The sequence below is a fragment of the Ailuropoda melanoleuca genome, chromosome 4 (assembly GCF_002007445.2).
Source record: "Ailuropoda melanoleuca isolate Jingjing chromosome 4, ASM200744v2, whole genome shotgun sequence".
Lineage (NCBI taxonomy): Eukaryota > Metazoa > Chordata > Mammalia > Carnivora > Ursidae > Ailuropoda > Ailuropoda melanoleuca.
The window spans coordinates 105,966,860-105,984,824 of record NC_048221.1 but is presented as its reverse complement, the minus strand read 5'-3'; the positions used below and the strand labels follow the sequence as shown (position 1 = coordinate 105,984,824).

The 17,965-nt window shown below is 39.7% G+C and overlaps 1 protein-coding gene across 2 annotated transcripts in view; it reads right to left on the bottom strand.

Annotated features, from left to right (window-relative positions):
* Positions 1 to 17,965, bottom strand: part of KDM3A (lysine demethylase 3A) — a 56,127-nt gene that overhangs the window by 28,156 nt on the left and 10,006 nt on the right. For both annotated transcript variants that reach the window (XR_002143326.2, XM_002922335.4), the window contains exons 5-10: positions 15,503 to 15,605; positions 14,372 to 14,496; positions 14,051 to 14,123; positions 13,852 to 13,940; positions 7,490 to 7,653; positions 4,907 to 5,424 (exon numbers count right to left, since the gene is read on the bottom strand). Coding sequence is in view for 1 of the 2 variants with exons in the window: in XM_002922335.4 (XP_002922381.1) it covers positions 4,907 to 5,424; positions 7,490 to 7,653; positions 13,852 to 13,940; positions 14,051 to 14,123; positions 14,372 to 14,496; positions 15,503 to 15,605 (1,072 nt within the window). In the remaining variant the exon portion in view is untranslated. The remainder of the gene's footprint in view (positions 1 to 4,906; positions 5,425 to 7,489; positions 7,654 to 13,851; positions 13,941 to 14,050; positions 14,124 to 14,371; positions 14,497 to 15,502; positions 15,606 to 17,965) is intronic.

The window sequence follows — 17,965 nt, the reverse complement described above, 5'->3', positions numbered from 1 at the left end:
TCACTGGCTGTCTCTGTCAAATAAATAAAAATCTTTAAAAAAAAAAAGAAAAGAAAAAAAAAGAAAAAGGGGAGAAAAAGTAGAGATTTGACAGGAAAGCGTGATCTCTCATCAGTTGCATCAACCCAAACAACATGGAAATGAATCTATTTATAAGTCAAGAGCATTGAGGAGTATTTCATATGAAACCAACAGAAAAGACCTTCTTCCCTCAGGGCCCAAGGCAGCAGGGATGTAGATTCTTTGGCAAACAAACAAAAAACAAAAACAAGCCCAAGAAACAACTTTTGGGGAACCAGTTGAGACACAGCTGGGAGAGGTTAGTAGTTGGGGAGGAAAGTGGAAGATCTCAAAGCAAAGAACGCTTTAAATAAAATAAACACCTTTAATGACCTTAGTGATATTCTAATCTTACCTCTCATTTTTGAAAAGATTTTATTTATTTATTTGTTTGTTTGTCAGAGAGAGAGAGGGAGAGTACAAGCAGGGGGAGCGGCAGGCAGAGGGAGAAGCAGGCTCCCCGCTGAACAAGGAGCCCGATGCAATGCGGGACTGGATCCCAGGATCCTGGGATTGTGACCTTAGCCGAAGGCAGATGCTTAACCGACTGAGCCACCCAGGAGCCTCATCTCACCTCTCTTTTAAAGTAGAACCAGAGCACACTGTAAAATGCTAAATGGATGCTGTCAGGCCATGATCCCTTATTCAGTTATAGTGAAAGAACAGAAAATAAAGAGATCAGCAGTTCAAGGATGGAATTTTAATCACTCAGATACTGAAAAAACATCACCCTCTAGGTTGGACCAGGTTTTCACAGACCACGGGCAAAGAGTCCAAAGGTTATCTGTTCTGCCCTCACTTATAAGAGGAAATACCTAGAAATAAGCAAGCTGAACTATCTATATATCTAGCTCTTTAGCGAGGAGAGGAACAGTTGACCTAATAAATGATTCTCACAAATTCGGAGTACAGCCAAGGGAAAAAAGTGATGCCAACTTCTGAGGAGTCACACATCTACCTAACAGAAAACAGACAGCTGTTCTTCGACTCAGCCTGCTTTTGTTTTCTAGGCCCAAACTGGAGAAGGATGCAGGGGACAAAATAGCTTCCAGTCGAATCTTTCCATACCCACAAGCAATACCAGTGGACGCAGCGCAGAGATCCTGATCACACCCTCTCGCTCTTCAACCAGACGTCCCAGGAGCCAGTATGCACCAGGGCATTTAATTAGGTTTTTCATTTCTCTAAAAATCACTTTAGTTGGTATATAGCTGTACAACATACAAAGTAAGACAAAGCGAGCTCCCTAACTCTAACCTATAACGTGCTTATCAATGTAGAATTTTTACTGTTTCTTTACATAATATTAAAGTAATCTGCTTCAAAAACTATCTGAATGTAAGTCCTGATGACTCAAAAAGAATAAAAAAATAGAACAGAAATATGGTTATGAATATTCACTTTCTTTGGGGAGTTACATAATTTAAGAGGAACAGTATAATCTTATGCAATTAATTTTATGCAAATCAACAGCCCTATCAACTTATGCCTAAGAGTGTAGAAGCTGGGCTAGAAGAATCACTAGGCAAAGTGGTTTTCCTGCTCCTCCAACTCTGTAGCCAAAGACCAACAGTCAAATCCACCTTCTCTCTAGCTTCAGAGGCCTGAAGTAAAAACTAAATCGTGGGTACGTTCGTTTCCTACTTATCCAAGTGGATAGTGTTTTTTATTACATTTTCTAAAAGCTATCAAAATCCCTGCTAATTTTCCCACACAGCTGACAATTATCAAAGGTATTTTTAAATTGTAATAGCTCTGAACCTTTTGACATACCAAAGCCATTTAGTTCTACTAATTCTAATAGCAGAACTTGCGTTAGCTACCATCAGGGGAACGCACCCTCAAACTAAGCAGCAGCGGTATGAGATACGGTGTCGCATTTTCTCTAAAGAGTACATGCAGACCTTGGGGACACAGCAGGTGTGGTTCCAAACCACCTCAATCAAGAGAGTATCGCAGGAAAGCATATCAAATAAATTTTTTAGTTGCCCAGCACATATAAAAGTTATACTTACACTACACTGCAATGTATTAAGTGTGCAATAGCCTTGATCCATTGAAAAAACATTATGGTAGCTATAGTCTTACAAAACGTATTTCTTAAATAAGATTTGAAAGTCAAAATTATTCCCTGATCCATGGGCTGTAGAATAGGTACTGTGTTAGCCAGCATGAAAACATTAATCTTGTGTGTCTCCATCACAGCTCTTGGGCGAAGAGGCACATTGTCAGTAAGCAGTAATATTTTGAAAGGAATTTTTTTTCTGAGCAATAGGCCTCAACAGTGAGCTTAAAATATTCAGTAAACCATGTTGTAAACAAAGGTGCTGTCATCCAGGCTCTGCTCTTCCACTTATGGAGCACAGGCAGAGTGGATTTAGCATAACCTAAAGGCCTTAAGGTTTTCAGAATGATGAAAGCATTGCTTCACCTTAAAGTCACCAGCTGCATTAGCTCCTAAGAAGAGAATCAGCCTGTTTTTTGAAGCTTTGAAGCCAGGAACTGACTTCTCCTCCCTAGCTATTAAAGTCCTAGCTGGCATCTTCTTCCCATCTGTCGTGTAGAGTAGCCACCTTCATGAATGACCTCAGCTAGCTCTTTGGCTAACTTGCTGTAGCTTCTCCAGCACTACTTGCTGCCTCACCTCACACTTTTAGGTTATGCAGGGGCTTCTTTCCTTAAGCCTCAAAAACCGACCTCTGATAGCTTCAAACTTTTCTGCAGCTTCCTCGCACTTCTCAGCCTTCATAGACTTGAAGAGAGTGATGGCCTTACTCTGGACTAGGCTTTGGCTTAAGGGACTGTTGGAGCTGGTTTGCTCTTTCATCCAGACCGCTAAAACAGTCTCCGTATCAGCAATAAGGTTGTTCCACTTTCTTATATCATTCGTGTGTTCACTAGAGTAGTACTCTTTAATTTCCTTCCAGAATTTTTATTTTGGATTTGCAGCTTGGCTAAATGTCTGGTGTGACAGGCCTAGCTTTATCTTGGCTTTCAACATGCCTTCCTCACGAAGCCTAATCATTTCTAGCTTTTGATTTAAAGTGAGAGACGTGCAACTCTTCCTTTCACCTGAACACTTAGAAGCCACTGTGGGGTTATTACTTGGCCTAATTTCAGTATTTTTGTGTCTTAGGGAAGAGGCAGGCCGGAGGAGAGGGACAGAGATGAGGAAATGGTTGGCTGGTGGAGCAGTCAGAACAAATGCAACATTTATCAACTAAGTCCGTCATCCTACATGGCTGCAGTTTGCGGTGCCCCAGAATAATTACAACAGTAATATAAAGATCACTGATCACAAATCACCATAATATCACGATAATGGAAGGGTTTGAAATATTACAAGAATTATCAAAATGTGACAAAGAGACTACAAGTGAGCAAAAATTGTTGGGAAAATGGTGCCAAGAGACTTGCTTGACACAAGGTTACCACAAACCTTCAATCTGGAAAAAAAAAAATGCAGTATCTGCAAAGTGCAATAAAGCAAGACACAATAAAATGAGGTACGCTTGTACATAGTTTTTAAGTGGTGAGTGCAGTAGGACTTCACCTTAGGCAAAGAAACTCTGCCCAGTGTTTCAGTCCGTCCTTAAAATCTTTAACCACGAGTCCTTTTTCTAGAGGTGCTGGTATAATTGTCTTAAAAACAACAAAACAACAAAACAAGACAAAACAAAAAAACCCCCTGCAGATCTGAACTACCTGCATGAGCATAAAGTATCAATCATCTCTTCCATCTCTTCTTTTTTTTGGGGGGGGGTGTGGGAGTGGGAAAGGGCAGAGGGAGAGGGAGAATCCCAAGCAGGCTCCATTTCCAGTGCAGAGCCCAAATGGAGATCTCACAACCCTGAGATCATGACCTGAGCCGAAATCAAGAGCTGGATGCTTAACCGACTGAGCCACCAGGCACCCTTCCCTCTCTTCTATCATACAAAATCAGTGATAAACTGAAGATAAAATTACCATCTGATTACTTTAGATTCTGTTTCAAAATTATTTGCTTACAACCAGAAACTGGGAACCACCCATCTAATAGGAACCAATTAAGTCATCTGATAAATGATATAATGGAATCCTTGTGGCCTTTAAAATGTTAATAGACACCTACACTAATTCACAGGGTAAAACTATTGGTATAAACCCATTTGTGTAAGAGTTTGTACTTCTAATACACGTGGAACTAGGTACACCAAGACATTAACAGCAATCTTTTTTTTTTTTTTAAAGATTTTATTTATTTATTTGACAGAGACAGCCAGCAAGAGAGGGAACACACGCAGGGGGAGTGGGAGAGGAAGAAGCAGGCTCCCAGCGGAGGAGCCTGATGTAGGGCTTAATCCCAGAATGCTGGATCACGCCCTCAGCCGAAGGCAGACGCTTAACGACTGCGCCACCCAGGTGCCCCTAACAGTAATCATTTCTGAGGAGATTTTGGGATGTTACTTTCTCCTTTGAACTTTTCCAACTGTATGAACTACTTCTATTTCTTTTCCTTTTTTTTTTTTTTAAAGATTTACTTATTTATAAGAGAGAGAGAGGGAGAGAGCACATGCAAGTGTGCACAAGCCAGGGGAGGGGCAGGGGAGAGGGAGAGAGAGAGAATCCTTAAGCAGACTCCCCAGTGAGCAAGGAGCCCAACACAGGACTCGATCCCAGGATCCCAAGATCCCAAGATCATGAACTATGCCAAAATCAAGAGTTGACTGCTTAACCAACTGAGGTGCCCCTGTATGAACTTTTTCTATAGTCATTTTCATATTATTTTCTCATAAGGTAAGAAAATATATATGTACCCACTACCATCTCTTACCTTCTACCAATAAAGACATGTAGAAACACTCACCATTCTGGATTTTATTGTTGCTTCTTGTACAACAGCTTTCATTCTCTATTTTTACGGAAGAGTCCTTCAAATTCTGTGACCGGCATCCTAAAGTTGAAGGTTCTATCTTCTTTTCCACACAACTATTAGGGCTATTACTACTGACACCTGCTTTCTCTTCTGGCTTATTAGAAAGGACATCAGATGTAGAAGGTGTATATTCTAGGTGCTTCTGCAGTTCAGGAGTACTGGCAATTTCCAGCTCTGCTGTAGAAGGCTTTGTAGGTAAGCACTCCCTAGGAAGGCCAGCCGATGACTGAGGAACAGATTCCAATTTGTCTTCCTTATCAGTGTTGGTCTTCAGCTGGGTACAATTACCTTTTGGTTCACTAAGGGGTTTTAAGTCTCCCGTTCCATTCTGGGAGAACTTTGAAGACAGCAATCCTACTTTGCAGACAACGTCTGGTTTTGTTCTCAGTACTTCAGGCTTTGTATTGAGACAGGACGAAAGTTCTTCTGGTAAAATCTGTTTATGACATCTGAAACAGGAAATATGAAAAACTAGCATCTACATCTCTTTTACCTCTCCTCTACCTTTCAAAAACAACTGTTTGGTACCCTAAGGCAACCGATACAAAAGAGGAAAAAAATGCTTATGTTATGAGAGAATGTAGGATAGGTTTCTGTGAGCTGGAGTTAAAAATAATCAGTCAATGGCTCTGCAAAAGTATCTTAAACACTCAGGAAATACAACCCTAAGTCCTATCTGTATGTTCTTATAAATCCTTCACTACTTCAGGTTAGTTCTATATATTACAGCATAATGAAACTTAGCTTTCCCTCAAAACAAACTGAGTTATTGTATGGAACCAAAACCACCAGCAGCACAAAACCCACTCTGGCTACAAACATGTAAGCAGCCCCGATGCTGGAGAATTCCATTCTTGTTTGATTAGTGATCAGGACCCAAAGCAACTGAAGAGCCAATTGATTATTTGCCTGTTCACAGAATGATCTGGTATTCCTCCCATCCCTCACCCTAATGGGGGGTATCCTTAAAGAACTTTTGTTTCTCTGAAATTCATCCTAAAGTTGTTTCCCCAGCAAAACACAAAGTCCTTTTTTCCTATTAAACTTGTTTTCCCATGCCTCTAACAAAGAATTTCACCCTTGAGAAGAAAAAAAATTTTTAAGTAAGCTGTATGCCCAACTTGGGGCTTGAACTAATGATCCTGAGATCAAGAGTCGCATGCCCCACAGAATGATCCAGCCAGGGTGCCCCAAGAACTTCTTCATTTAAGTACTCACTTTAGACCTGGGGAACACTGTACTTCTTACTATTCCCCTTTTCTACTCTGAAGACGGCTCCTCCTCCTGTCTGACTGCTCTGTGCCCACCTTCCAAGCTCATCCTAGACAGCCCGCTTTCCTCCCAGTGAACCAATATGCTCAGTCACCCTCCCCCCTTATTACAGCATTCTTCCAAACCCCCCCCCCCCTTTTTTTTTTTTTTTAAGATTTTTATTTATTTGGGGTGGGGAGGCATGACCAGGGGGAAAGGGAGAGGGAGAAGCAGACTTCCCACTGAGCCCGATATGGGCTCGATCCCAGGACTCCGGGATCATGACCTGAGCTGAAGGCAGACGCTTAACCAGGTGAGCCACCCAGGTGCCCCAAATCCACCTTTCTATACCACTGTCTCTCTGACTTGTATGTTAAGCTTTTATCAACTATCTGCACAGACACCACCCCTTCTAAGAGAGGCTTCCCTTAAAGCCCTTGTAGCCACTTCAAATCTCCGGTTACACTTTTTTTTTTTTTTTCTGAAATTTTTATTTATGTATTTGACAGAGAGAGAGGTAGCGAGAGAGGGAACACAAGCAAGGGGAGTGGGAGATGGAGAAGCAGGCTTCCCACTGAGCAGGGAGCCCGATGCGGGGCTCGATCTCAGAACACCGGGATCACGACCCAAGCCAAAGGCAGACGCTTAACGACTGAGCCAGCCAGGCACCCCTGGTTACACTCATTTCTTACTCCTTTTCTTCACCTATAAATTAGCAACCTATGCCTCCTGTGGCTACTGTACCCTCATTTCTAGGACTTACCTTCTCTGCAGCCACATTTCTCACACCTATATTTGGGGTCTGAGCTGAAAAGAACCACTCACTATCACCAGGTCTCCCTGTTCTCCACACCCCCACTGACCTCAGTCTTCCACATTCCACCAACCTGGCTCCCTTTTCCTTAAAGCAGACATTCATTCTACAACTGTCTGTAGTATTTCAATGGATTCTCCTAACTTTATCAAGTCAAGAAAGTTGCTCTTTCCTCACCTCTTCATTTTTTTTTAAACGTTTTCCACGTTGTTCTGTATGCCTATCACCCTTTTTACCTAAGGCATGTGACCAAAACCTCCCTGGACAACCTGAGAAGTGATGAATGGCAGGTGAGTACACCAACATAGCTATACTAACTCTCTATGAAACACCAAATGCAGGTTAAGTCTTGCCACCTGAGCAAAGGTAAACTCACACATGATGAACCATGGCTAAAACCATTTTTCTTCTAGCAAGACTTAACACCTTCAACAAACAGCTTTACTTACCCTTGAGGAATTTTTGCGCCAAGATTAGGTGGAGAGTTGGCAGTCTGGGGAGTGCTCTGCTGCCTCGGGTCCTTACTCGGTGGAGTTGCAGCAGTACAGCCGAGCAGTATCTCCTTAAAAACTGTTGTGGGAACAGATTGTACAGGACACATACTGGGAGAAGCCTAAAAGATACCAAACCAACAGATATTAAAAGGGAAAGTTCTTAGTTGGGGAATTATGAAGTCCTAGCAAGAATCAAATTTATTTGCTTGGTTTAGTACTAAATAAGCAAATACCATTTCCAAATTAAAAAAAAAAAAANTACCAAACCAACAGATATTAAAAGGGAAAGTTCTTAGTTGGGGAATTATGAAGTCCTAGCAAGAATCAAATTATTTGCTTGGTTTAGTACTAAATAAGCAAATACCATTTCCAAATTAAAAAAAAAAAACAACAGGACAGTATAACAAGTGATAAATCACAAAATTAAGGACTTCTATCCAAAGGCTGTTAAATAAATCACGCCAGCTTTTCACAAAACTTGAGTCTTCCTATAAAAAAATCACCAGCTGATCTTTTACAGACTTCTGGATCATTATGTCAGGAAAATGCAGCCATGTGGCAATTACTTTAATAATGCAATGCACAAAAATGAGTTTTCAACTGATAGTCTTCAGATCGTAGCAGCTTCACACGCATTCAGTTTAGCATTACTTGAGCGCCTATGACGCACTTACTGCATTGGCTGGCAGGAGACCAGACCACCTAGGACTTCCGTAGGCAGTGGTGCCTACTGGGTACCAAGAGAAGCCTTTACAATGCAATAAAGGTTGAGAACACCTTTCTTGCTTTTATACGGCTCTTCAAGTCACAAAGGCCACCCCAACTGCAAAAAATATCAAGTCATGACAAGCCTATGGGACAGAGTTGGGACACCTTCACTTTTCAGGTAGTTTTATCTTCACAAATATATAAGTAACAGACCCCTCTTCTTCCCAATTTACACTTTCCACAAAAGTAAACTTCCCACCAGGGAAAAAGAAGGAAGCGATTAAACTCAACTCCACAGGGGCAGTCTCCAGCTAAACCAGGGGAAATCACTCCCCCTCTCCAGCAGCCTCTCCGTACGCACTTAAATTATAAGTCCCTGCCCTTCCCAGTTGCAACTCTTTCATTCCACAATGACCTTTATCTAACCTTGAAGAATCTTCAAAGTTTCTTCACCTTCCAGGTAAAATTTGAGGTAGAACCTGACCTTAAAACTTAGTTTTTAAAATTTCTCAATTCTGAGTATATTTATATGTAGTCTACTCATGAATCTTCTTCTCAGACATTTAACTCTGGCAGCCTTGAAAAGAGTGCCTAATATATGCTAAATATTTAGATATATCTGAAAAATAAGAATTACCTTAATCACCAAAGTTTTGGCATAGCTTCAAACTATTTTAAAATACAAAACTATCAGATCATATATTATTTTAGTCAACTCAATTTTGGTCAAATATTAACCTAGTGTTCCCCAGAAAAAATTTTTTGAGGGGGAGACTTTGGCTATTCTAATAATATCCTGGGGATTGTCAACTTTAGCTTTCTGGCACTCAGTTTCTTATTCCTTAAACCGAGGAAATTAGAGAAGTTTAGTCCTAAAGTTCCTTTTTGACTGTTTTAGAATTCTAAATTACCCTCCCAAAGTTGAATTGCCAAGTCATTTCAAAATACTTACTCGACGTTCACTTTTACCAAGCATTATCCTTGTTCTCAATTATGTTCAGAGTTGATGCACTAACACATACAGTACCTTTTCTTAAATTACTTTCCTGAGAGTAACCTACTTAAGAAATTTCGATTGCAAACCTACAGTAACATACTAAAGAAATTTCGATTGCATGATAGCGCTGTGCTGCTGTAGTCAAAACCCCCTTCATCTCATTTCCTACTATCCAATCAATGAACCAATAAGTCCTGCCTCTAGTTCTAAAATATTTCTGGAATCTAGCCAACTTCTTTCTATGCCACCTCTACCACCAATTTCCCCCTAGACCACCATATGTCTCCTAACTGACCTGACTTCCATTTTTGCCTAAATGTTCTGCCTCCTACTCAAATTTATTCTACCACAGAGCAATCTTTATAAAATATAAATCAATCAGGGTGCCTGAGTGGCTTAGTCAGTTAAGCATCTGCCTTCAGCTCAGGTCATGATCAGGTCCTGGGATCGAGTCTTGCATCAGGTTCCCTGCTCAGCAGGGAGACTGCTTCTCCCTCTGCCTCTGCCTGCTGCTCCCCTTGCTTATGCACTGTCAAATAAATAAATAAGATCTTTTATGTGTCTATGTGTGTGTATATATGTGTGTGTGTGTGTGTATATACATATATATACATATAAATATATATGTATATACACACACACACACTTATATGTATATATATATAAATAAATCAGATCATGGCACTTCACTGCCTATAAGAATTCTATGTGGTCTGGTCTCCGTCAACCCTCTCCACTCTTCTCATTCTACTTGTTCACAGTGCTTCAACTACACTGGCTTCCTTTCTGGTCTTCAGATGGTCTAAACTCTTTCCTGCCTGCACCTTTGTACTTGGTATCCCCTCTCTGGATAGTTTCCGTGTGGCTGGCTGGTTCTATCCCTTCACTCTCAAATCTGCTCTATTGTCGCCTCCTCAGAATCTCTGATTACTCTTTCCAAAGCAGTGCCACACAAGGCATCCCCAACTGTCATCGCATTACAATACTGCATTTAACGCTTTATTTAAATTACTTTTTTATTGTCAGTCTCCTCACAATGAATCGCACACTCTTATGGGCAGACCCTGCTTTTGTGTCCACTGTTAAACCTTATAAAGCAAGGCACACAGCAGATGCTCAAATAAGACTGGTGGAATTTATGAATGAATGCTGTTAGCACTTGGTTATTTCAAAATAGCTATGTCAGTCCTGAGTTACCCTTAAGAGCCAGGCAGTAATGCTCACCAATGTGTCCAGTGTATATTTCATATTCAATAAATATTTGTTGGAAAGATGGATGGAAGGATAGAGGGAAAGAAGTAGGAATCTGAATCTGCTGTCTTTACAATGGTGACTCACCATACCAAGGAAAAGATATGGAGAGGAGTGGTAACACCAGCACAGTGCTTAAAAGCACTGGGCTTTGGTGGCAGACCTTGGTTGGAATCTGGTCTCTGACACTTCTAGCACATTACTTAAGCTGAGTTCAGTTTCCTCAACTAAAATGAGAATAATGAAGCATACTTTATAGGGCTATGCTTTACCACAGTGCCTGGCACATAGATTAGCTGACTCAAAGCAGAAAAATACAAAAATTTTCTCAGTATAGTCACCCATGTGTTACAAGTAGCATAACTTAGGATGCTTTTCCTTTTAGGAATGAAATATATCACTCTAGAAATGTCTAAGGGTTAGCTCAACAGGGATAGAGCTCCAATTCCAAAACCCATCTTCACGTGCACACCACTGCACTGGCCTCTGACTTGACAAGGGTCAAGGTTTCTTCTTACCTGAAGAGTTTTCCCTGAAGGTCTTCTATACCAGTCATGGCAATAGTTCCTCCCTGCCAGCAGACGGAGATAATATAATTGAGTGTATGATGGTATTCTAAAAAGGACACTGCTGGCTCACACTACTCAGCAGACTCTCAATTAACCAAGCAATGTCCTAACTCTGAGGAATAGTCTGCTAGGCAGAGAAGACCTTCAAGGAACCAGATGTTACTGGCAAACAGGTTGATTCTATGCAAAAGTTTTCACCAAGGCAATCAAGAGTCTTGTCTACCTAATCCCAAATACCTGTCTTCCAAAGACCACCCTAAAAGTAAACTCCATGCCAGTCCAACACATCTGGGAAATCCAAACAGTGAGATGTGTGCCAAGTATGTCACTGTACTCACCTTTCACTCCCATATTTAAATGAACTTTCTTTCCCCACCTCTTCCTTTACCTGTCTAGCTCTTTTGAATCTAGCCCCAGCCAGTGTTTCCAAAATTTACCTGATTACAAGAACCATCCAGGATAAAAAAAAAATAGAGTATTTACGGATATGGAAAAATTTTCACAACATACTGGAAGGAATCAAGGAGGCTATATAACAGTTTGTTTTTTAGTTTGTTTTTTTAAAAGGCCTCCATGATTTTATGGGGGGGGGAAGACAGGAGGAGGACAAGTATTCAAAAATGTCAATAGTGAGTGAGAGTCTGTGAGAAATATGATTAGAAGTGATGTTTCTTTTCTGTTTTTCTGGGTTAAATAAAGATTTTAAAATGAGAATAATTTTTTTTAATGTGAGAATCTTTTGACAAGTAAGCTCAATATAAAGGAGAATAATCTTTACAGTAACAATAATAAAAAGAATTTCTTAAAATGCCAATACCCATCTCCAGCCAAATCTACCATCCCAATTTCCTTTAGAATGAGAATTTGACTAGTACAGAGTTTAAGAGCTCAAAAAGACATTTTTAAAATACCAATTTAGTTTCTCATTTTAGGTACAGAAATTAAGCTCAAATAGGTTATGGGAACTTATCTCCTAGCCAAAGTTCAGGCTTTTTTCAAAAATAGCCTATATGGTGCCCAATAATCAGTTCAGCAGCACACAATGCTACTGAGCCAGACAAAATGCTGACAGAATTCAAAAAGACATGCTCCCGGCCCTCGAAGAGCAGGAGTCAGGAACAGAGGATCACTTACATATATATTACCACATTTTACACATGACTCTTTGAAGGCTATACATTTACTTGCTCAATTATCTGTTCCATCACTGATAAGCTTGTCACTGTGAAGAACTGGCACCTTCTTCCATAGGAGTTCCCCTGACCCCAGTCCTGCCTGTAGCCCAGGATGATTCTTCAATGATCCATCAGGGTGCCATTTCCTATTCCCTAGACCCCCTCCTCAACACATCATGTGGTTCTCCTTTTCCTCTCACCAACTATTTACACTGATGCATTCTCCATGACAGGATACAGCCAATCAACATCTCCAAACTAGCCTTTATTACCTCTACCCCAGATTGCTAACAATTATCCAACGTCAAAACCCAACAAGTTATTACTCTACTCTGTTTCTCTCTCAGATTCTGATACTGTGGATCACTTGAAAATATCCTCTGTAAGCTTAACTCCAAGATACAAGAATCACTTGCTTGACATCCTCACTTCACAGTCCCTACTACATTACTTCTCCCTTGTAAACTTTAAGGCAAAAATGAAAGTAGTAATATTAATTTCCAATAATAACCTCTTCATTCTTTCCTGAACAACCTGAGGTGAGGCCTACACACTTGGAAGGAAGAGAGAGATATTAGATATCCTGGTTTACAAAGTTTTGGGGTCAAGTGTTGAAGTTCCTGTTGCCTATACACAGGCTTAAGACTTAGGAAAGCCAATCATCTTTGCCAGTCAGATTCTTATATATTTGTGTAGCACAGTGCCTACTCTGGTTCTAGCTGATGTTGTGGTCCAGTCTGCCCTGATCCAGAGCCCTAGGTTCATTAAACGACTCTGGCCCACTCCCATACCATTTCTCCTTGCCTTACTTCCACAAATCCCAAAGTTCCCTCTAAAGTGCTGCCAACAATCTTAACACCAGCTTGGTCAATTTTAAAATTCTAAACTCCAGCGTGGAGCACAGCATCATAAAGGTGTTTTTGTCACTGTAACACAAATGCATCTGGACACCTAAGTTGTAAAAAAAAAAAAAAGTTATTTGCATTGTAATAGGTCCTAAGGATTCAACTCACCTAAAAGAGAAACAGCCTTAAGTTTCTTGATGTAAACCCTAACCAATTCAGAACAGAATTAAACCCAGTACTTGAACTCACAGCTGCATTCATACCAACCTACACTGTTCTGGGCAGAAATTAGTAATAGCAAGCCAACCACTTCCTTTAAAAAACTAGTATGTCTGTTTAACCAATCATAAATTATCAATGAAACCTCTCTATTACTGAGGAGGGGGAGTCCCATTTCAATACGTACTCAGATTTCTAAGGTTCTCCCCCCCTCCTCTCATGCCAGGCTTTCTTCCAGTTTGATACACACAACTCAGTTTACCCTCGAAAACACTCCTTATGGGTGAAATTATCAAGCCTATTGAGAATTTTCAGCAAATATCAAAAAATAAAACATATTTTACACACACAAAAAAATAGTTAACCAGAAACTTATATTATCTCCATCTGCTTGAGTGTAGAAATTATGGCCAAGATCTGGAACTAGCAAAGAACAGCAGAAAAGACAGCACAGCATAGCACAGAAGAGAGCTTCAGAACCACTAACAAGCTGGCCACGCACCATTAGAGTTAAAGAAACTTTTACATAAGTGACAAACATAAGTCAGGTTACCTCAGAACAAGATTTTGCTTGTTTGGAAACTAGGCTTCCATTATTCTCAGAAGACTTGCGTTTTACAGCTCCAACTCTTGTAGAATTACCTAAAACATTTAAAAATAGGTAGGTTGGCTTCCCTGTTTCTCTTAACATGAAAAGGAGAAAGAGGAAAGACAGGAAGGAGAATGAAGGCTTTAATCAAATAATATCTTACCACATGTCACAAAGTTATCATGTACAACTTCAACATGAATCAGTGATGGATCGACAATTTTCAGAGCTGGAATCTTAAAAATAAATAAAACAAAAATACTAGAAAAATTAAAAATGCTCAGAAACATACCAGAAATTAGCTCTGTTAACATACAAGAGAAGCTTCTTACAAATAATTTCTTTTAAAAACAATCGTTCTGTTTTTTTCTACTCTGTTTTAATATAAAGTTAATAAAGCTGTTTAGCTCCTATAAGATATAATTCCTTTTTAGAATTATCCCTCTGTCAAGTTATCCTACATGTAATTAGCATCATCTTTTACCTCCTCACAGTTGACTTGCAGAGTTTTTGATGCTGGGTTTCCATTTACAATGGTTGCAGAAAACCACTGAGTAGATGGGTCCAAGCTATAAATTTTTACTTCTGAACCAACTAAGTTTTTGTCACCTGAAAGAAAAAAATTCCTTAGAGTAACCTGTATTATTTCCCAACATACCATCATCCAGGATAGTATTTTCTCAAGTCTTTAAAAAAAAGCAGTACACAAAAATAAACATTAAAAGAGACTGCTATAGACATGAGAAGAGGACATTTCAGTAAAGCTAGGAAAAATTTAAACTTTTTATTTTAAACTTTTAGGTAAACTAATAGGCAAATGGAATAAAAAGTAACTATTTTTTCCAGCATTATAAGACCAAGTAGTACCAGATAACTCATTGAGCCCTAACTCACTGTCCCATGCAGAGTTTTAGTGGATCCAAATTCAGGAACCCCATCAGAACTGATAAATCTTGGGGCGCCTGGGTGGCACAGCGGTTAAGCGTCTGCCTTCAGCTCAGGGCGTGATCCCGGCGTTATGGGATCGAGCCCCACGTCAGGCTCCTCCGCTGTGAGCCTGCTTCTTCCTCTCCCACTCTCCAGCCCGGCGTTATGGGATCGAGCCCCACGTCAGGCTCCTCCGCTGTGAGCCTGCTTCTTCCTCTCCCACTCCCCAGGCTTGTGTTCCCTCTCTCACTGGCTGTCTCTCTCTCTGTCAAATAAATAAAATCTTTAAAAAAAAAAAAAAAAGAACTGATAAATCTTATAAAATACTTATGACTGTGAAACTGGCCAGGAAATTCAGTAATATATAGGAGGATCAGGATTACCAAATTCATGTTCCACCGATTTTTTTAAGACCGAAATTTCAAACATATCAAATTCCATGTCAACATACAGCTGAGCTTTTTTTATTATTTACCTTACTAGTTTTCACATAAGCCCTGAGCTTTCCAAATTTCAGAGGCTTTAGAATATATAAGTCCTTCAATCATCTAGTTGCAGGAGGAAAGTAAAAGCAATCTCTAAAAAATTAGAAATCTCAATGAGATAATGAGTGAGGACTAAAATGTACCGTCTTACGAGCTAATCACTGGTCAACTCACAAACCGTCACCAACAGATAAGCTACATACCTTGTAAAAGATGGCTTTCATCCAAATGTTTCACAATCAAAGCTTGAAATTCTTTACTGACATTCTGATTATCCATAAGGGAAAGTCGAAGATTGTTAACATCCTAAAAGATGGAAGAGTATTATATTTTAAGGTAGCCAATAAGAGCTGTTTAAATTCCAGTGGACATTTCAATCAGCTTAATGTCAAAGTACTGTCATTAGCCATTTGATGGCACCAAACCACTGCAACTCCAATGAACTTAATAGGTCAAATAGTAGGAATCCATTAAATAATCACAGGTATAAGGGAGACTAAAGTGAAGTCACCCCAAGCTAAGAGCATGACAAATACTAAAAGTGGCTCAAAACATAATTTTAAATATGACACAACTTTGAATATGGTAAATATAAGAAGGAAACAAATGAGCTGGTCAACCAATGGGAATTCCCAGGGGCAAAACACACACACATACACACACACCCAGAAGCACATAGATATGTAGTGTCAATTTACTGAAATTGTTTTTAACAAATCACTTCACACAGATTGATTTAACCTAACTAGAATTCCAAATGCATTTTGTTTACAAACGGTAAAGGGGGGATGGGGAGGGACAAAATCTGAATGAACAGCCTAAGTTTTCAGCAAGCCAGTTTTGAAACACTCAATTCTTGGCAGCAGCTGCATTTTGGGCACTACTCCATAGTCTTTTGGCTTTGTGTGCACACTAAGTTATGATAAATGTATACAGAAACTGTCAATAGGAATAACCTGCCAAACACAAAAACTATAAAGCACAGAAGCCCTTCTAATAGCAGGCCTTCACGCTTTTCTGACACTGTGAAATGGATACACAGTGGCCAAAAATAGTTCATCCATTTCTCCCACTGGGAAGAATAACTAGTCTTTCAGAGAGACCATGCTGGAAACATGCATTTCTTAAGCCAAATAACATTAGACTTAACCCAAGGTCTTCAGAAGAGCTCAACATTAATTATCAGAATGGGCCATGTATGGGTTTGTTTTTTTTTTCTCATGCTATTGCAATTTCAAAAAAATGTAAATGTGTGCTCCAATTCCTACCAAGAGATAAATAGCACATTAATGGGGAGAGCCATAAATGGCTCTTGAACAAGGCAGAATAATTCTTCTCTGCCTAGCAGAGTTTGAATGCCAAATAGTTGACCTGGGTATTTTGTCTTTTTTCTTATCCACAGATAAGTCGAATTCAATCCAAACAATAGACCTTAAGGTTCAAATCCAACTTCTACATAGGCCAAATGATTTTCAGGTTCTCTGTGCATTATTTAGGGCAAGCACTCTACTGCAGTAATCACATCCCCCAACATAGTTTCATACAGTAGAAGCCTAATATAATCATCCATATCTACAAGACAGTGCCCCGAAGCACTGAACTTTGGCCACTATTATCATCAGTGAAAGTCAAGACCACACTTCATAATCTCCCTAACAGTAATATTCATACTGATAGCCACAGTGCATCTCCCTCAGAACAAATAAAAACTAAATGATCTAGATTTTGCTTTTCTAATCTCAAGAAACAAGTTTCTACTTGGTTTCTAGAAGTTCTGCTTTGACTGAAAGGCTTGGACACACAAAAGAGGTAAAGCAGAACTGTCCAGAAAACAATGCTGAGAAGCAAAAACTACCCTATCACTAAGTAAAGCAAGGTATCCAAATCCCCTCCTCTATGTTCCTTGGTCCTTAAGAGCAAGTCATTCATCCTTTTAAGGCAGAAAAAATACCAACATGCCTACTTGACTTCACGAAGGTAACCTGCATCTGAAATTAGCTTAAGCAAAAGCACCTTCTTTGTTCTATTAAACATTAAAATAAGGTTCAGAATGTGGACTTTGTTCTCACTTCCACGATACAAAAATGAGACTTGAGTAGAGAGAAAACCAGTGCTTTGGGTTTTCCAATACAGGCACATCAATGGCAATGACCATGGGCCCTAAACGGCCTTTTAACAAATAAGTGACTTTAATTTTTGTACAGTCCACAGAAACATGTCAGGTCGCCAAATGCAAGTGGTTAAAGGAATTTTCATAAATGACATCTACAAGATGAATGTTATTATATGACCAACATTATTCCCAAGGAGGTAACCACTGTGTTCTTTTCCTCTCTCCAAACATTTACATAAAGAAAATAATCACATAGAAGCAAGACCCAAGAGCCTAAATGTTATGAAGAAAAGGGTGGGAGTTTTGCAAGCTAAGTGGAAAGAACATGCATGTGCTCTCAATTCTCATTATTCATCATAGCTCTGTTTCACTACATCACCACAAACAATTAATGAACAGTGAACCACTGCTCCTAGTGGAAAGATAAGGTTAGGTTCCTTTGAGCCTCTTGGTCAGTTTCATCAACCAACCTATATACAACCATGTATTACGTGCGTGTCTGTGGAAGACACATTATTTAATATATACTGCTGCATTACTAACCTGGAAGTCA